Genomic DNA, 22,241 nt, shown 5'->3' on the forward strand with positions numbered 1-22,241 from the left:
AAGGGGGGGGATCTATGAAGGACGCCCTGTGATAAGGGGGGAATCTGTGGATGACACACACTATATCCCCTCCTCCCTCTATATACACTATATCCCCTCCTCCCTCTATATACACTATATCCTCCCTCTATATACACTATATCCCCCTCCTCCAGTCCTCCCTCTATATACACTATATCCTCCCTCTATATACACTATATACCCCTCCTTCAGTCCTCCCTCTATATACACTATATCCCCCTCCTCCAGTCCTCCCTCTATATACACTATATCCTCCCTCTATATACACTATATCCCCCTCCTCCAGTCCTCCCTCTATATACACTATATCCTCCTCCAGTCCTCCCTCTATATACACTATATCCCCCTCCCCCAGTCCTCCCTCTATATACACTATATCCCCCTCCCCCAGTCCTCCCTCTATATACACACTATATCCTCCTTCTCCAGTCCTCCCTCTATATACACTATATCCTCCTCCAGTCCTCCCTCTATATACACTATATCCTCCTCCAGTCCTCCCTCTATATACACTATATCCCCCTCCTCCAGTCCTCCCTCTATATACACTATATCCTCCTCCAGTCCTCCCTCTATATACACTATATCCCCCTCCTCCAGTCCTCCCTCTATATACACTATATCCTCCTCCTCCAGTCCTCCCTCTATATACACTATATCCTCCTCCTCCAGTCCTCCCTCTATATATACACTATATCCTCCTCCAGTCCTCCCTCTATATACACTATATCCTCCTCCAGTCCTCCCTCTATATACACTATATCCCCCTCCTCCAGTCCTCCCTCTATATACACTATATCCCCCTCCTCCAGTCCTCCCTCTATATACACTATATCCTCCTCCTCCAGTCCTCCCTCTATATATACACTATATCCTCCTCCAGTCCTCCCTCTATATACACTATATCCTCCTCCAGTCCTCCCTCTATATACACTATATCCTCCTCCAGTCCTCCCTCTATATACACTATATCCTCCTCCAGTCCTCCCTCTATATAGTGTATATAGAGGGAGGACTGGAGGAGGATATAGTGTATATAGAGGGAGGACTGGAGGAGGATATAGTGTATATAGAGGGAGGACTGGAGGAGGATATAGTGTATATAGAGGGAGGACTGGAGGAGGATATAGTGTATATAGAGGGAGGACTGGGGGAGGATATAGTGTATATAGAGGGAGGACTGGAGGAGGATATAGTGTATATAGAGGGAGGACTGGAGGAGGATATAGTGTATATAGAGGGAGGACTGGAGGAGGGGATATAGTGTATATAGAGGGAGGACTGGGGGAGGATATAGTGTATATAGAGGGAGGACTGGGGGAGGATATAGTGTATATAGAGGGAGGACTGGAGGAGGATATAGTGTATATAGAGGGAGGACTGGAGGAGGATATAGTGTATATAGAGGGAGGACTGGGGGAGGATATAGTGTATATAGAGGGAGGACTGGAGGAGGATATAGTGTATATAGAGGGAGGACTGGGGGAGGATATAGTGTATATAGAGGGAGGACTGGGGGAGGATATAGTGTATATAGAGGGAGGACTGGAGGAGGGGATAAAGTGTATATACAGGGAGGACTGGAGGAGGATATAGTGTATATACAAGGAGGACTGGAGGAGGGGGTATAGTGTATATAGAGGGAGGACTGGAGGAGGATATAGTGTATATAGAGGGAGGACTGGGGGAGGAGGATATAGTGTATATAGAGGAAGGACAGGAGGAGGGGATATAGTGTATATAGAGGAAGGACAGGAGGAGGAGGATATAGTGTATATAGAGGAAGGACTGGAGGAGGAGGATATAGTGTATATAGAGGGAGGACTGAAGGAGGAGGATATAGTGTATATAGAGGGAGGACTGGAGGAGGGGGATATAGTGTATATAGAGGGAGGACTGGAGGAGGATATAGTGTATATAGAGGGAAGACTGGGGGATGATATACACTATATCCTCCTCCAGTCCTCCCTCTATATACACTATATCCTCCTCCCCCAGTCTTCCCTCTATATACACTATATCCCCCTCCTCCAGTCTTCCCTCTATATACACTATATCCCCCTCCCCCAGTCCTCCCTCTATATACACTATATCCCCCTCCCCCAGTCCTCCCTCTATATACACTATATCCCCTCCTCCAGTCCTCCCTCTATATACACTATATCCTCCTCCAGTCCTCCCTCTATATACACTATATCCTCCCCCAGTCCTCCCTCTATATACACTATATCCTCCTCCTCCAGTCCTCCCTCTATATACACTATATCCTCCTCCTCCAGTCCTCCCTCTATATACACTATATCCCCCTCCTCCAGTCCTCCCTCTATATACACTATATCCCCCTCCTCCAGTCCTCCCTCTATATACACTATATCCTCCTCCAGTCCTCCCTCTATATACACTATATCCTCCTCCAGTCCTCCCTCTATATACACTATATCCTCCTCCAGTCCTCCCTCTATATACACTATATCATGCTCCAGTCCTCCCTCTATATACACTATATCCTCCTCCAGTCCTCCCTCTATATACACTATATCCTCCTCCAGTCCTCCCTCTATATACACTATATCCTCCTCCAGTCCTCCCTCTATATACACTATATCCCCCTCCTCCAGTCCTCCCTCTATATACACTATATCCTCCTCCAGTCCTCCCTCTATATACACTATATCCTCCCTCTATATACACTATATCCCCCTCCTCCAGTCCTCCCTCTATATACACTATATCCTCCCCCAGTCCTCCCTCTATATACACTATATCCTCCTCCTCCAGTCCTCCCTCTATATACACTATATCCTCCTCCAGTCCTCCCTCTATATACACTATATCCTTCCTCTATATACACTATACCCCCTCCCCCAGTCCTCCCTCTATATACACTATATCCCCCTCCCCCAGTCCTCCCTCTATATACACTATATCCCCCTCCTCCAGTCCTCCCTCTATATACACTATATCCCGCTCCTCCAGTCCTCCCTCTATATACACTATATCCCCTCCTCCAGTCCTCCCTCTATATACACTATATCCTCCCCCAGTCCTCCCTCTATATACACTATATCCTCCTCCAGTCCTCCCTCTATATAGTGTATATAGAGGGAGGACTGGAGGAGGAGGATATAGTGTATATAGAGGGAGGACTGGAGGAGGATATAGTGTATATATAGAGGGAGGACTGGAGGAGGATATAGTGTATATATAGAGGGAGGACTGGAGGAGGATATAGTGTATATAGAGGGAGGACTGGAGGAGGATATAGTGTATATAGAGGGAGGACTGGGGGAGGGGATATAGTGTATATAGAGGGAGGACTGGGGGAGGGGGATATAGTGTATATAGAGGGAGGAGGGGATATAGTGTATATAGATGGAGGACTGGGGGAGGATATAGTGTATATAGAGGGAGGACTGGGGGAGGATATAGTGTATATAGAGGGAGGACTGGAGGAGGGGATATAGTGTATATAGAGGGAGGACTGGAGGAGGGGATATAGTGTATATAGAGGGAGGACTGGAGGGGGATATAGTGTATATAGAGGGAGGACTGGAGGAGGGGATATAGTTTATATAGAGGGAGGACTGGAGGAGGATATAGTGTATATAGAGGGAGGACTAGAGGAGGATATAGTGTATATAGAGGGAGGACTGGGGGAGGAGGATATAGTGTATATAGAGGGAAGACTGGTGGAGGAGGATATAGTGTATATAGAGGGAGGACTGGAGGAGGATATAGTGTATATAGAGGGAGGACTGGAGGAGGATATAGTGTATATAGAGGGAGGACTGGAGGAGGCTATAGTGTATATAGAGGGAGGACTGGAGGAGGATATAGTGTATATAGAGGGAGGACTGGGGGAGGGGATATAGTGTATATAGAGGGAGGACTGGGGGAGGGGATATAGTGTATATAGAGGGAGGACTGGAGGAGGATATAGTGTATATAGAGGGAGGACTGGAGGAGGCTATAGTGTATATAGAGGGAGGACTGGAGGAGGATATAGTGTATATAGAGGGAGGACTGGAGGAGGCTATAGTGTATATAGAGGGAGGACTAGAGGAGGATATAGTGTATATAGAGGGAGGACTGGAGGAGGGGGATATAGTGTATATAGAGGGAGGAGGGGATATAGTGTATATAGAGGGAGGACTGGGGGAGGAGGATATAGTGTATATATAGAGGGAGGACTGGAGGAGGATATAGTGTATATAGAGGGAAGACTTGAGGAGGAGGATATAGTGTATATAGAGGGAGGACTGGAGGAGAATATACACTATATCCTCCTCCAGTCCTCCCTCTATATACACTATATCCTCCTCCCCCAGTCTTCCCTCTATATACACTATATCCTCCTCCAGTCCTCCCTCTATATACACTATATCCTCCCCCAGTCCTCCCTCTATATACACTATATCCCCCTCCTCCAGTCCTCCCTCTATATACACTATATCCTCCTCCAGTCCTCCCTCTATATACACTATATCCTCCTCCAGTCCTCCCTCTATATACACTATATCCCCTCCCCCAGTCCTCCCTCTATATACACTATATCCCCTCCCCCAGTGCTCCCTCTATATACACTATATCCTCCCTCTATATACACTATATCCCCCTCCCCAGTCCTCCCTCTATATACACTATATCCCCCTCCCCAGTCCTCCCTCTATATACACTATATCCCCCTCCCCAGTCCTCCCTCTATATACACTATATCCCCCTCCCCAGTCCTCCCTCTATATACACTATATCCCCCTCCAGTCCTCCCTCTATATACACTATATCCTCCTCCAGTCCTCCCTCTATATACACTATATCCTCCTCCAGTCCTCCCTCTATATACACTATATCCTCCTCCAGTCCTCCCTCTATATACACTATATCCTCCTCCAGTCCTCCCTCTATATACACTATATCCTCCTCCAGTCCTCCCTCTATATACATTATATCCTCCTCCAGTCCTCCCTCTATATACACTATATCCTCCTCCAGTCCTCCCTCTATATACACTATATCCTCCTCCAGTCCTCCCTCTATATACACTATATCCCCTCCTCCCTCTATATACACTATATCCTCCTCCTCCAGTCCTCCCTCTATATACACTATATCCCCTCCTCCCTCTATATCCTCCTCCAGTCCTCCTTCTATATACACTATACCCTCCTCCAGTCCTCCTTCTATATACACTATACCCTCCTCCAGTCCTCCCTCTATATACACTATATCCCCTCCCCCAGTCCTCCCTCTATATACACTATATCCCCTCCTCCCTCTATATACACTATATCCCCTCCTCCCTCTATATACACTATATCCCCTCCTCCCTCTATATACACTATATCCCCCTCCCCCAGTCCTCCCTCTATATACACTATATCCTCCCCCAGTCCTCCCTCTATATACACTATATCCCCTCCTCCAGTCCTCCCTCTATATACACTATATCCTCCTCCAGTCCTCCCTCTATATACACTATATCCTCCTCCAGTCCTCCCTCTATATACACTATATCCTCCTCCAGTCCTCCCTCTATATACACTATATCCCCTCCTCCCTCTATATACACTATATCCTCCTCCAGTCCTCCCTCTATATCCTCCTCCTCCAGTCCTCCCTCTATATACACTATATCCTCCTCCAGTCCTCCCTCTATATACACTATATCCTCCTCCAGTCCTCCCTCTATATATACACTATATCCTCCTCCAGTCCTCCCTCTATATACACTATATCCTCCTCCAGTCCTCCCTCTATATACACTATATCCTCCTCCAGTCCTCCCTCTATATACACTATATCCTCCTCCAGTCCTCCCTCTATATACACTATATCCCCTCCTCCAGTCCTCCCTCTATATACACTATATCCTCCTCCAGTCCTCCCTCTATATACACTATATCCCCTCCTCCAGTCCTCCCTCTATATACACTATATAGAGGGAGGACTGGAGGAGGATATAGTGTATATAGAGGGAGGACTGGAGGAGGGAATATAGTGTATATAGAGGGAGGACTGGAGGAGGATATAGTGTATATAGAGGGAGGACTGGAGGAGGAGGATATAGAGGGAGGACTGGAGGAGGATATAGTGTATATAGAGGGAGGAGGGGATATAGTGTATATAGAGGGAGGACTGGAGGAGGATATAGTGTATATAGAGGGAGGACTGGAGGAGGATATAGTGTATATAGAGGGAGGACTGGGGGAGGAGAATATAGTGTATATAGAGGGAAGACTTGAGGAGGAGGATATAGTGTATATAGAGGGAGGACTGGAGGAGAATATACACTATATCCTCCTCCAGTCCTCCCTCTATATACACTATATCCTCCTCCACCAGTCTTCCCTCTATATACACTATATCCTCCTCCCCCAGTCCTCCCTCTATATACACTATATCCTCCTCTAGTCCTCCCTCTATATACACTATATCCTCCTCCAGTCCTCCCTCTATATAAACTATATCCTGCTCCAGTCCTCCCTCTATATACACTATATCCCCCTCCAGTCCTCCCTCTATATACACTATATCCCCTCCTCCAGTCCTCCCTCTATATACACTATATCCCCTCCTCCAGTCCTCCCTCTATATACACTATATCCTCCCCCAGTGCTCCCTCTATATACACTATATCCTCCCTCTATATACACTATATCCCCCTCCCCAGTCCTCCATCTATATACACTATATCCCCTCCTCCCTCTATATACACTATATCCCCCTCCCCCAGTCCTCCCTCTATATACACTATATCCCCTCCCCCAGTCCTCCCTCTATATACACTATATCCTCCTCCAGTCCTCCCTCTATATATACACTATATCCTCCTCCAGTCCTCCCTCTATATATACACTATATCCTCCTCCAGTCCTCCCTCTATATACACTATATCCTCCTCCAGTCCTCCCTCTATATACACTATATCCCCTCCTCCAGTCCTCCCTCTATATACACTATATAGAGGGAGGACTGGAGGAGGATATAGTGTATATAGAGGGAGGACTGGGGGAGGATATAGTGTATATAGAGGGAGGACTGGAGGAGGGGATATAGTGTATATAGAGGGAGGACTGGAGGAGCGGGATATAGTGTATATAGAGGGAGGACTGGAGGAGGGGGATATAGTGTATATAGAGGGAGGACTGGGGGAGGGGGATATAGTGTATATAGAGGGAGGACTGGGGGAGGGGGTATAGTGTATATAGAGGAAGGATATAGTGTATATAGAGGGAGGACTGGAGGAGGATATAGTGTATATAGAGGGAGGACTGGAGGAGGAGGATATAGTGTATATAGAGGGAGGACTGGGGGAGGATATAGTGTATATAGAGGGAGGACTGGGGGAGGGGATATAGTGTATATAGAGGGAGGACTGGAGGGGGATATAGTGTATATAGAGGGAGGACTGGAGGAGAGGATATAGTGTGTATATAGAGGGAGGACTGGGGGAGGGGGATATAGTGTATATAGAGGGAGGACTGGAGGAGGGGATATAGTGTATATAGAGGGAGGACTGGAGGAGGATATAGTGTATATAGAGGGAGGACTGGAGGAGGATATAGTGTATATAGAGGGAGGACTGGGGGAGGGGATATAGTGTATATAGAGGGAGGACTGGGGGAGGGGATATAGTGTATATAGAGGGAGGACTGGAGGAGGATATAGTGTATATAGAGGGAGGACTGGAGGAGGCTATAGTGTATATAGAGGGAGGACTGGAGGAGGATATAGTGTATATAGAGGGAGGACTGGAGGAGGCTATAGTGTATATAGAGGGAGGACTAGAGGAGGATATAGTGTATATAGAGGGAGGACTGGAGGAGGGGGATATAGTGTATATAGAGGGAGGAGGGGATATAGTGTATATAGAGGGAGGACTGGGGGAGGAGGATATAGTGTATATAGAGGGAGGACTGGAGGAGGATATAGTGTATATAGAGGGAGGACTGGAGGAGGGGGATATAGTGTATATAGAGGGAGGAGGGGATATAGTGTATATAGAGGGAGGACTGGAGGAGGGGGATATAGTGTATATAGAGGGAGGAGGGGATATAGTGTATATAGAGGGAGGACTGGAGGAGGGGATATAGTGTATATAGAGGGAGGACTGGAGGAGGATATAGTGTATATAGAGGGAGGACTGGGGGAGGGGATATAGTGTATATAGAGGGAGGACTGGGGGAGGGGATATAGTGTATATAGAGGGAGGACTGGGGGAGGGGATATAGTGTATATAGAGGGAGGACTGGAGGAGGATATAGTGTATATAGAGGGAGGACTGGAGGAGGCTATAGTGTATATAGAGGGAGGACTGGAGGAGGATATAGTGTATATAGAGGGAGGACTGGGGGAGGGGATATAGTGTATATAGAGGGAGGACTGGGGGAGGGGATATAGTGTATATAGAGGGAGGACTGGAGGAGGAGGATATAGAGGGAGGACTGGAGGAGGATATAGTGTATATAGAGGGAGGAGGGGATATAGTGTATATAGAGGGAGGACTGGAGGAGGATATAGTGTATATAGAGGGAGGACTGGAGGAGGATATAGTGTATATAGAGGGAGGACTGGGGGAGGAGAATATAGTGTATATAGAGGGAAGACTTGAGGAGGAGGATATAGTGTATATAGAGGGAGGACTGGAGGAGAATATACACTATATCCTCCTCCAGTCCTCCCTCTATATACACTATATCCTCCTCCACCAGTCTTCCCTCTATATACACTATATCCTCCTCCCCCAGTCCTCCCTCTATATACACTATATCCTCCTCTAGTCCTCCCTCTATATACACTATATCCTCCCCCAGTCCTCCCTCTATATACACTATATCCTCCCTCTATATACACTATATCCCCCTCCCCAGTCCTCCATCTATATACACTATATCCCCTCCTCCCTCTATATACACTATATCCCCCTCCCCCAGTCCTCCCTCTATATACACTATATCCCCTCCCCCAGTCCTCCCTCTATATACACTATATCCTCCTCCAGTCCTCCCTCTATATATACACTATATCCTCCTCCAGTCCTCCCTCTATATATACACTATATCCTCCTCCAGTCCTCCCTCTATATACACTATATCCTCCTCCAGTCCTCCCTCTATATACACTATATCCCCTCCTCCAGTCCTCCCTCTATATACACTATATAGAGGGAGGACTGGAGGAGGATATAGTGTATATAGAGGGAGGACTGGGGGAGGATATAGTGTATATAGAGGGAGGACTGGAGGAGGGGATATAGTGTATATAGAGGGAGGACTGGAGGAGCGGGATATAGTGTATATAGAGGGAGGACTGGAGGAGGGGGATATAGTGTATATAGAGGGAGGACTGGGGGAGGGGGATATAGTGTATATAGAGGGAGGACTGGGGGAGGGGGTATAGTGTATATAGAGGAAGGATATAGTGTATATAGAGGGAGGACTGGAGGAGGATATAGTGTATATAGAGGGAGGACTGGAGGAGGAGGATATAGTGTATATAGAGGGAGGACTGGGGGAGGATATAGTGTATATAGAGGGAGGACTGGGGGAGGGGATATAGTGTATATAGAGGGAGGACTGGAGGGGGATATAGTGTATATAGAGGGAGGACTGGAGGAGAGGATATAGTGTGTATATAGAGGGAGGACTGGGGGAGGGGGATATAGTGTATATAGAGGGAGGACTGGAGGAGGGGATATAGTGTATATAGAGGGAGGACTGGAGGAGGATATAGTGTATATAGAGGGAGGACTGGAGGAGGATATAGTGTATATAGAGGGAGGACTGGGGGAGGGGATATAGTGTATATAGAGGGAGGACTGGGGGAGGGGATATAGTGTATATAGAGGGAGGACTGGAGGAGGATATAGTGTATATAGAGGGAGGACTGGAGGAGGCTATAGTGTATATAGAGGGAGGACTGGAGGAGGATATAGTGTATATAGAGGGAGGACTGGAGGAGGCTATAGTGTATATAGAGGGAGGACTAGAGGAGGATATAGTGTATATAGAGGGAGGACTGGAGGAGGGGGATATAGTGTATATAGAGGGAGGAGGGGATATAGTGTATATAGAGGGAGGACTGGGGGAGGAGGATATAGTGTATATAGAGGGAGGACTGGAGGAGGATATAGTGTATATAGAGGGAGGACTGGAGGAGGGGGATATAGTGTATATAGAGGGAGGAGGGGATATAGTGTATATAGAGGGAGGACTGGAGGAGGGGGATATAGTGTATATAGAGGGAGGAGGGGATATAGTGTATATAGAGGGAGGACTGGAGGAGGGGATATAGTGTATATAGAGGGAGGACTGGAGGAGGATATAGTGTATATAGAGGGAGGACTGGGGGAGGGGATATAGTGTATATAGAGGGAGGACTGGGGGAGGGGATATAGTGTATATAGAGGGAGGACTGGGGGAGGGGATATAGTGTATATAGAGGGAGGACTGGAGGAGGATATAGTGTATATAGAGGGAGGACTGGAGGAGGCTATAGTGTATATAGAGGGAGGACTGGAGGAGGATATAGTGTATATAGAGGGAGGACTGGGGGAGGGGATATAGTGTATATAGAGGGAGGACTGGGGGAGGGGATATAGTGTATATAGAGGGAGGACTGGAGGAGGATATAGTGTATATAGAGGGAGGACTGGAGGAGGCTATAGTGTATATAGAGGGAGGACTGGAGGAGGATATAGTGTATATAGAGGGAGGACTGGAGGAGGCTATAGTGTATATAGAGGGAGGACTAGAGGAGGATATAGTGTATATAGAGGGAGGACTGGAGGAGGGGGATATAGTGTATATAGAGGGAGGAGGGGATATAGTGTATATAGAGGGAGGACTGGGGGAGGAGGATATAGTGTATATAGAGGGAGGACTGGAGGAGGATATAGTGTATATAGAGGGAAGACTTGAGGAGGAGGATATAGTGTATATAGAGGGAGGACTGGAGGAGAATATACACTATATCCTCCCCCAGTCCTCCCTCTATATACACTATATCCTCCCCCAGTCTTCCCTCTATATACACTATATCCTCCTCCAGTCCTCCCTCTATATACACTATATCCTCCTCCCCCAGTCCTCCCTCTATATACACTATATCCTCCTCCCCCAGTCCTCCCTCTATATACACTATATCCTCCCCCAGTCCTCCCTCTATATACACTATATCCCCCTCCTCCAGTCCTCCCTCTATATACACTATATCCTCCTCCAGTCCTCCCTCTATATACACTATATCCTCCTCCAGTCCTCCCTCTATATACACTATATCCTCCTCCAGTCCTCCCTCTATATACACTATATCCCCTCCCCCAGTCCTCCCTCTATATACACTATATCCTCCCTCTATATACACTATATCCCCCTCCCCAGTCCTCCCTCTATATACACTATATCCCCCTCCCCAGTCCTCCCTCTATATACACTATATCCCCCTCCCCAGTCCTCCCTCTATATACACTATATCCCCCTCCCCAGTCCTCCCTCTATATACACTATACCCCCTCCCCCAGTCCTCCCTCTATATACACTATATCCCCTCCCCCAGTCCTCCCTCTATATACACTATATCCTCCTCCAGTCCTCCCTCTATATACACTATATCCTCCTCCAGTCCTCCCTGTATATACACTATATCCCCCTCCCCCAGTCCTCCCTCTATATACACTATATCCCCCTCCTCCAGTCCTCCCTCTATATACACTATATCCCCCTCCTCCAGTCCTCCCTCTATATACACTATATCCCCTCCTCCAGTCCTCCCTCTATATACACTATATCCCCCTCCCCAGTCCTCCCTCTATATACACTATATCCTCCTCCAGTCTTCCCTCTATATACACTATATCCTCCTCCAGTCCTCCCTCTATATACACTATATCCTCCTCCAGTCCTCCCTCTATATACACTATATCCCCCTCCTCCAGTCCTCCCTCTATATACACTATATCCCCTCCCCCAGTCCTCCCTCTATATACACTATATCCTCCTTCAGTCCTCCCTCTATATACACTATATCCCCTCCTCCAGTCCTCCCTCTATATACACTATATCCCCTCCTCCAGTCCTCCCTCTATATACACTATATCCCCTCCCCCAGTCCTCCCTCTATATACACTATATCCCCTCCCCCAGTCCTCCCTCTATATACACTATATCCTCCTTCAGTCCTCCCTCTATATACACTATATCCCCTCCTCCAGTCCTCCCTCTATATACACTATATCCCCTCCCCCAGTCCTCCCTCTATATACACTATATCCTCCTTCAGTCCTCCCTCTATATACACTATATCCTCCTTCAGTCCTCCCTCTATATACACTATATCCCCTCCTCCAGTCCTCCCTCTATATACACTATATCCCCTCCTCCAGTCCTCCCTCTATATACACTATATCCCCTCCTCCAGTCCTCCCTCTATATACACTATATCCCCTCCTCCAGTCCTCCCTCTATATACACTATATCCCCTCCCCCAGTCCTCCCTCTATATACACTATATCCCCTCCTCCAGTCCTCCCTCTATATACACTATATCCTCCTCCAGTCCTCCCTCTATATATACACTATATCCCCTCCCCCAGTCCTGACCCACACGTGCTGCACTGATACAGAGCACCAGAAGAAATCAACCTCAGAATATAAAAAAAATCAAACCGTGTGAGCTGTAAAAAAGGCAAATTAATCTAATTTCATTAATCACACAGCCTATGTGACAAGTATGTAGACTGGGTCACCCAGAGCACATGTGACATGCATGTAGAGGGTCATCCTCAGGCCAGGGCCCGGGTGTAAGGTAGGTGTCACTCACGGCCCACTCCCCGGAGCACAGCGGTATGGCCTCCTTCACTCCGGCCACACAGAACCCGCGGCGCCGCAGCTCCGGGATCATGTCCAGGGCGAAGAAGAAGTAAGCGTTCCGCGAAGCCCGCTTGTTCGGCATGACGTGACGTGTCGTCTCTCCTCCTGACGGAAACAAAATGGCGCCCGACGCCGCTCCGCACAGGCCTAGTCGCGCCATCACGTGACCAGCGACGTGCTCCTCACGTTGGGCCGCCGCTGGATTGCGCCGCACGTCACCGACTGTCTCCATGGTAACCACACAGGTGCCCTGACACTAATCACCTTGTGCTGTGGTCAGATGCGGTTTTTTGCAGCCCTCTGGGGTCAGTTACACATTGCAGTTTTTGTCACAGCAAATCCCCTTTTCCAAACTTTTTTCCTTTTACCATATTAGTGTTTTTTTACAGGTGAAACATTAAATCAATGTAAAAATAAAAAAGCATGCTTACGTGGTAATTTGGGGTTTACACTCTCTATAATCCACCCGCGTTGGTGTCCACGGAGTCAGGGACTGACAGCTAGAAGCGTTGGCTGCTCTGTATGAACGGGATATTCATGGCATTAACCAAGCTCCTTTCCGCCATGTTTCCGTTATCCAGCAGGCAGCACTTTTCTTCTCGTCAAAAATAACGGAAACCTGAGGGAACGGAGTCCGACTGCGCTGAACTGACGCTAATATAACACCACCGACTATGTTAATGCTAGCGGGAACTTTATTTTTAGTTTTTCCGGTTCTTTAACAGAACAGAGCAACAGAAGGCGATGTTTCAGCCTCATGCACAAAACCGTATTCGCATGCAGGACTTCCCCATTGATTTTATTGGAGATTCCGCATGTTAAACCATACAGCGCTTTTTTTTATTCCCACGTGTGGTTTTAAAAACCGCACCGTGGAAAAAAGAGATGTCCTGGCCATTCCTGATGCAGATTCCGCGTCCAAAACTTCCACTGAAAATGGTCAGGAATGAAAATCCTCGCCCCCGAACCACAACAAAAACCATGTTAAAAAACGTGTCAGGAAAAAAACACACAGAAAAAAAAACTAATGTGGATTCCGCATCAGGTTTTTTCAGCTCACAAAATATTCTGTGGACGTCTTTAACCCCTTGACAATGGTGCGGTTTTTGCGCTTTTGCATTTTTTACTCCCTGCCTTCTTGTAGCTATACCTTTTTTATTTTTCCGTTCACATAGCCGTATGAGGACTTGTCCCGCTGTAATGGCTCCATTTAATATTGCATAGGATGTAGTTGGAAGCTGGAAAAAAAATTCAAATGTTGTGGAATTGAAAAAAAAATGCATTTGCGCTGCAGTTTTTTTGTTTGAAACAGCAGAGACTTGACGGCCACTGCACGTGCGAGCGGGCGCCATGTTTGCCTAACGCTCCAGCACCGTACATGTATGGAGCTGGTAGCGACCAGGTTAAAGGGGTTCTCCGGGCTTTTTCTATTGATGAGCTATCCTCAGGAGGAAATTTGGTGTCACTGCGCCCATTACGTGTCCTGCCAAGGCCGCTTCTAGAGGGGTGCGACCGCACGGGGCGCATCCCTCAGGACAGAAGAGGGGGGGCGCCCTTTCTGTCCGGAGGCAGCAGGAGTGGAGATGAGCGCTTCCATTCTGGAAGCGCTCATCTCCAAATTCATCTGTATCGCCGTCCTCAGGACAGCGATACAGATGAACGGTGCGGAGGAGCAGGGGAGAGGCGTCTCCCTTGGCCCTTCCTCTGATAGGCTACAGGCTTAGTGCCTTATTGTTTTTATTATAGTACAGTATGGCAAGAAGGGGGGGTGGGGACCCTATATACTGACACAATATGGGGGGGCACTATGGAGAAGAAGGAAAGCACTATGGGGGCCCTAGTTACTGGCACAATATGGGGGGGGGGCACTATGGAGAAGAGGGGATGCATCTACTGGGGGCCCTATATACTGACACAATATGGAGGGGGCACTATGGAGAAGAGGGGACGCATCTACTGGGGGCCCTATATACTGGCACAATATGGGGGGCACTATGGAGAAGAGGGGACGCATCTACTGGGGGCCCTATATACTGGCACAATATGGGGGGACTATAGAGAAGAGGGGAAGCACTATGGGGGCCCTATATACTGACACAATATGGAGGTGACGCATCTACTGGGGGCCCTATATACTGGCACAATATGGGGGGGACTATAGAGAAGAGGGGTAGCACTATGGGGGCCCTATAGACTGGCACAATATGGGGGCTCTATATACTGACACAATATGGAGGGGGCACTATGGAGAAGAGGGAAAGCACTATGGGGGCCCTATATACTGGCACAATATGGGGGGGCACTATGGAGAAGAGGGGACGCATCTACTGGGGGCCCTATGTACTGGCACAATATGGGGGGGCACTATGGAGAAGAGGGGAAGCACTATGGGGGCCCAATATACTGGCACAATATGGGGGGGGCACTATGGAGAAGAGGGGAAGCACTATGGGGGCCTAATATACTGGCACAATATGGGGGAGCACTATGGAGAAGAGGAAACGCATCTACTGGGGGCTCTATATACTTGCTCTCATTATGGGGGCTCTATGGAGAAGTGGGGGAAAAGGAGCACTATGGGGGCATTTACTGGGGGCCCTATTTACTGGCACGCATTATGGGGGGCACTATGAAGAAGTGGGGGAGAAGAGCACTATGGGGGCATTATATAGGGGCATTTAATACTGGCGACCATTTTGGTGCTACTATGGGGAAGGGGGAGAGGAGAATTATGGGGGCATCTATGTGGGGCAGTCTATAGGGGCATTTTATACTGGCACATTATGGAGGACACTATGGGGCATCTTCTCGAGGCACTATATAGGAATATTTTATACTGTCACAAATTATAGGGGCACTATGGGCACCTAAGCTCAACTGGGGGCACTAAGTGTTTTTTCTACGGGTCATTGGAACACATGAGGGCATTCTGGGAACATTGGCTCTACTGGGGGCACTAAGATGGGGTTTTTTTGTATTTTTTTACTGACACACAACGGGGCATTTTTTGCACTGGCGCACACTATAAATAGAATTATTACTACCATGGGCATTATGGTGGGCTTTATTACTACTGGGGGACTATGGGAGCATTATTACTTCTGGGACACAATTACTGTTGGGGGCACTGTAGGAGCACTGTTACTACTAAGTGCACTCTGGCACAGTATTATCACTATTGTTGGGATTTTTGGGAGCACTATTACTGTGGGGGCCCCTTGGCACAGTATCAGCTTAGCACAGTTATTTTTGGGGGACATTATGGTTACACTATTTGCTGGGTGCAGTTATATTTTAGAGCATTGTGTTCCAATAATTATTGAAGGGGGCGCTATCTGTGTGTAACTAGTATTTTCAGGGGGTTTATCTGTTTCTGCAGTATAGTTTTGGGGGTGCATGATGGGATGTTGAGAAGGTGGGAGGATGATGGAAAAGTAGGAAACTAAGATGTCTGTCAAACTCTGCAGAGAGAAGAGATGGCTGAAAGAAATCATCATGGCGGTCTGGTCTGAATGGAGAAGATAAAGAAAGAGAACATCTACATCGGAGGAGACGTCACTGGGTGTAAGAGGTATGGGGCGCTGTATTAGGCTACGTTAGTGATTCTGGCAGGCTGTTCCAGCTGAGAATCCACTGGATCCGGCACTGCAGACTGAATACCCGCCGCCCCCATCAACTACGCTTTTTTGATGTTCGCCCTGTTGGTAAATTTCCCTAGAAACTGCTATGCCGGCCATTGACAGTCAGCCACCGTCACCTTTGCTATGGACTGGAACCGTCTCATCTTTAGAGATGAATCCAGGCTCTGTTTGGGATTCAATGACGGTCGGGTTGGACTATGGAGGCCTCGTGGTGAGCGCTTCAGTCCGGCCTCTGCTGTGGACAGACACACTGCCCCTTTTCCCCCGTTGGTGTGATGATCGGGGGAGCCATCGTATATGACAGTCGGTCAGCCCTAGTAGTGATAGTGATATGGACGTCCTGCCGCCTCTCATCTCATCTCCTCCAGATTACACTTCCTTGGCGCCCGGTCACCAGATTTATCCCCCATAGAGCATTTATGGGGCCAGCTGGGACACCAGCTTCACCAACCTATGAGTGTGCAGGATCTACAGGCCCAGCTGTAACATCTGTGGGATACCATACAGAAGCTGTAAGCCTCCATGCCCAGCCGTATCTCATCTTGTATCCAGGCTAGACCCAAGAGGGTCCTACAGCTTCCTTTCAATTGTACAGTTGCAGTACCCCAGAGAGGCACTGCAAAAGTTTAATTACTGCTGAAAGATTTATTTCAAAGTTACCAAGTTAAATACTGTGAATTATGGGTAAAGCAGTAATTTTTCTATGTATTGTGTAAACCCAATTGCGAATGTATAGGCAGTTACATGATTAACATTGGCTTACTGGTTAGGTTGCCAGGGTGATGGACCAAGGTCCACCCCTGGTTAGTAAGTCTAGTAGTCTGAGGAGAGCTGCAGGAAGGATGTGAGAAAAATAATCTCTGCAGACGAGGTCGCCAGACACCTATCTCTGAGGCTTCACCTGCCCGGAAAACAACTTCAGCACCAGAGTATTCCTGAGAGAAACGGAAAAGCCGTCTTTAAAGTTCTGAGGCTACTTTCACACTTCCGTTACTGGCAATACAACCGTCTGCAGCCGTTATGAACGGATCCGGTTGTATTATCTTTAACATTGCCAAGACGGATCCGTCATGAACTCCACTGAAAGTCAATGGAGGACGGATCCGTTTTCTATTGTGTCAGGATCCGTTTTGCTCCGTATTCCCAGGACGGAAAGCAAACCGCAGCATGCTGATCTCCGGTATGAGAGCTGAACGGAATGCATTTTGGAGCATTCTGTTCTGTTCAGTTACGTTTTGTCCATATTGACAATGAATGGGGACAAAACTCCTGCCTCGCACCCTGCTAAACACTCACCTAACACCGAGGGCACCTCACCTGACATCACGCAGGCGTCGACAACATCAGGGAGTGCCCCAAAGGAAGAAAGGGTGTGCCCTCCGTTCACTGTACACAGCACACAAAGTCAGAGTGAGGACTGCCACTGTGAGTACTAGGCTACTTTCACACTTGCGGCAGAGAGATCCGGCAAGCAGTTCCGTCGCCGGAACTGCCTGCCGGATCAGGCAAAATGTATGCTAGCTGATGGCATTAGTAAGACTGATCAGGATCCTAATCAGTCTTAAAAATGCCTGATCAGTCGAAAAAATGCATTGAAATGCCGGATCCGTCTTTCCGGTGTCATCCGGCAAAAACGGATCCGGCATTTATTTTTTCACCTTTTTTTCAGTCTGCGCATGCGCATACCAGAAGGACGGATCCGGCATTCCGGTATTCTGGTATTCTGAATGCCGGATCCGGCACTAATACATTCCTATGGGAAAAAATGCCGTATCCGGCACTAATACATTTCTATGGGAAAAAATGCCGGATCCGACACTAATACATTCCTATGGGAAAAAATGCCGGATCCGGCATTCAGGCAAGTCTTCAGTTTTTTTAGCCAGAGATAAAACTGTAGCATGCTGCGGTTTTCTCTTTTGCCTGATCAGTCAAAACGACTGAACTGAAGACATCCTGATGCATCCTGAACGGATTACTCTCCATTCAGAATGCATGGGGATGAAACTGATCAGTTCTTTTCCGGTATAGAGCCCTTGTGACGGAGCTCTATGCCGGAAAAGAATAACGCAAGTGTGAAAGTAGCCCTACTACTACCACCATCATAGCCATTACCACTCCTCTCATCCCCTCTCTTGGGTCACTGCATGGTTTGCCAGATACATTTCTACTTTCACACTAATAATGTAATCACTGCCATCCATCATCATAACATTCACACATAGGAGGAGTCATTCCAACAACTCCTTTACTTATCTTGTACTGATCCTGAGTTACATCCTGTATTATACTCCAGAGCTGCACTCACTATTCTGCTGGTGCAGTCACTGTGTACATACATTACTTATCCTGTACTGATCCCGAGTTACATCCTGTATTATACTCCAGAGCTGCACTCACTATTCTGCTGGTGCAGTCACTGTGTATATACATTACTTATCTTGTACTGATCCTGAGTTACATCCTGTATTATACTCCAGAGCTGCACTCACTATTCTGCTGGTGCAGTCACTGTGTACATACATTACATTAGTTATCCTGTACTGATCCTGAGTTACATCCTGTATTATACTCCAGAGCTGCACTCACTATTCTGCTGGTGCAGTCACTGTGTACATACATTACTTATCCTGTACTGATCCCGAGTTACATCCTGTATTATACTCCAGAGCTGCACTCACTATTCTGCTGGTACAGTCACTGTGTACATACATTACATTACTTATCTTGTACTGATCCTGAGTTACATCCTGTATTATACTCCAGAGCTGCACTCACTATTCTGCTGGTGCAGTCACTGTGTACATACATTACTTATCCTGTACTGATCCCGAGTTACATCCTGTATTATACTCCAGAGCTGCACTCACTATTCTGCTGGTGCAGTCACTGTGTATATACATTACTTATCTTGTACTGATCCTGAGTTACATCCTGTATTATACTCCAGAGCTGCACTCACTATTCTGCTGGTGCAGTCACTGTGTACATACATTACATTAGTTATCCTGTACTGATCCTGAGTTACATCCTATATTATACTCCAGAGCTGCACTCACTATTCTGCTGGTGCAGTCACTGTGTACATACATTACTTATCCTGTACTGATCCCGAGTTACATCCTGTATTATACTCCAGAGCTGCACTCACTATTCTGCTGGTGCAGTCACTGTGTACATACATTACTTATCTTGTACTGATCCTAAATTACATCCTGTATTATACTCCAGAGCTGCACTCACTATTCTGCTGGTGCAGTCACTGTGTACATACATTAGTTATCCTGTACTGATCCTGAGTTACATCCTGTATTATACTCCAGAGCTGCACTCACTATTCTGCTGGTGTAGTCACTGTGTACATACATTACTTATCCTGAACTGATCCTGAGTTACATCCTGTATTATACCCCAGAGCTGCACTCACTATTCTGCTGGTGCAGTCACTGTGTACATACATTACTTATCCTGTACTGATCCTGAGTTACATCCTGTATTATACTCCAGAGCTGCACTCACTATTCTGCTGGAGCAGTCACTGTGTACATACATTACTTATCCTGTACTGATCCCGAGTTACATCCTGTATTATACTCCAGAGCTGCACTCACTATTCTGCTGGTGCAGTCACTGTGTACATACATTACTTATCTTGTACTGATCCTGAGTTACATCCTGTATTATACTCCAGAGCTGCACTCACTATTCTGCTGGTGCAGTCACTGTGTACATACATTACATTAGTTATCCTGTACTGATCCTGAGTTACATCCTGTATTATACTCCAGAGCTGCACTCACTATTCTGCTGGTGCAGTCACTGTGTACATACATTACTTATCCTGTACTGATCCCGAGTTACATCCTGTATTATACTCCAGAGCTGCACTCACTATTCTGCTGGTGCAGTCACTGTGTACATACATTACTTATCCTGTACTGATCCCGAGTTACATCCTGTATTATACTCCAGAGCTGCACTCACTATTCTGCTGGTGCAGTCACTGTGTACATACATTACTTATCTTGTACTGATCCTGAGTTACATCCTGTATTATACTCCAGAGCTGCACTCACTATTCTGCTGGTGCAGTCACTGTGTACATACATTACATTAGTTATCCTGTACTGATCCTGAGTTACATCCTGTATTATACTCCAGAGCTGCACTCACTATTCTGCTGGTACAGTCACTGTGTACATACATTACATTAGTTATCCTGTACTGATCCCGAGTTACATCCTGTATTATACTCCAGAGCTGCACTCACTATTCTGCTGGTGCAGTCACTGTGTACATACATTACTTATCCTGTACTGATCCTGAGTTACATCCTGTATTATACCCCAGAGCTGCACTCACTATTCTGCTAGTGCAGTCACTGTGTACATACTGTACATTACTTATCCTGTACTGATCCTGAGTTACATCCTGTATTATACTCCAGAGCTGCACTCACTATTCTGCTAGTGCAGTCACTGTGTACATACATTACTTATCCTGTACTGATCCCGAGTTACATCCTGTATTATACTCCAGAGCTGCACTCACTATTCTGCTGGTGCAGTCACTGTGTACATACATTACTTATCTTGTACTGATCCTGAGTTACATCCTGTATTATACTCCAGAGCTGCACTCACTATTCTGCTGGTGCAGTCACTGTGTACATACATTACATTAGTTATCCTGTACTGATCCTGAGTTACATCCTGTATTATACTCCAGAGCTGCACTCACTATTCTGCTGGTACAGTCACTGTGTACATACATTACATTAGTTATCCTGTACTGATCCCGAGTTACATCCTGTATTATACTCCAGAGCTGCACTCACTATTCTGCTGGTACAGTCACTGTGTACATACATTACATTAGTTATCCTGTACTGATCCCGAGTTACATCCTGTATTATACTCCAGAGCTGCACTCACTATTCTGCTGGTGCAGTCACTGTGTACATACATTACTTATCCTGTACTGATCCTGAGTTACATCCTGTATTATACCCCAGAGCTGCACTCACTATTCTGCTAGTGCAGTCACTGTGTACATACTGTACATTACTTATCCTGTACTGATCCTGAGTTACATCCTGTATTATACTCCAGAGCTGCACTCACTATTCTGCTAGTGCAGTCACTGTGTACATACATTACTTATCCTGTACTGATCCTGAGTTACATCCTGTATTATACTCCAGAGCTGCACTCACTATTCTGCTGGTGCAGTCACTGTGTACATACATTACATTAGTTATCCTGTACTGATCCTGAGTTACATCCTGTATTATACTCCAGAGCTGCACTCACTATTCTGCTGGTAGAGTTTACATCCAGGCTGTTGGGTGCAGGTCACACACCAGATGCCAAGGGTTGCATCACCAATGAGGTGAGGTGATCGCCTCAGGCAGCACCAGGTAAGGGCAAGAGGGTAGCAACGGAAGGGCCATGGGCAATGAGCGTTTCTAATGTGAAAACGCTCATTTCTAAATATTCTACTGCATCTCTGTCCTCAGGACACCACTACAGTTGAATGCTGCTGCAGAGCGATGTCTCCCTAGCCCACCGTTTCCTGTAATGGGCTTTAATAGGCGTCGTAGCTCCTGTGGCCTGTCAGAGGCCGGTGTCATCATTATGGCGCTGCCTGAGCCGGGCTGCACAGAGCTCGGGGCACAGACTAGAAGAGGTCCGTGTCCTGCACCGCATCG

The 22,241-nt window shown here is 47.0% G+C and overlaps 1 protein-coding gene across 1 annotated transcript in view; it reads right to left on the reverse strand.

The window, feature by feature from the left end:
• Positions 1 to 12,972, reverse strand: part of MAEL (maelstrom spermatogenic transposon silencer) — a 73,352-nt gene extending 60,380 nt beyond the window's left edge. Inside the window, exon 1 of the mRNA XM_040421740.1 lies at positions 12,841 to 12,972. Coding sequence (XP_040277674.1) covers positions 12,841 to 12,972 — 132 coding nt within the window. The remainder of the gene's footprint in view (positions 1 to 12,840) is intronic.
• Positions 12,973 to 22,241: the final 9,269 nt, after the last annotated feature.

Source organism: Bufo bufo, chromosome 3 (genome assembly GCF_905171765.1).
Source record: "Bufo bufo chromosome 3, aBufBuf1.1, whole genome shotgun sequence".
In the NCBI taxonomy this organism is placed as follows: Eukaryota; Metazoa; Chordata; class Amphibia; order Anura; family Bufonidae; genus Bufo; species Bufo bufo.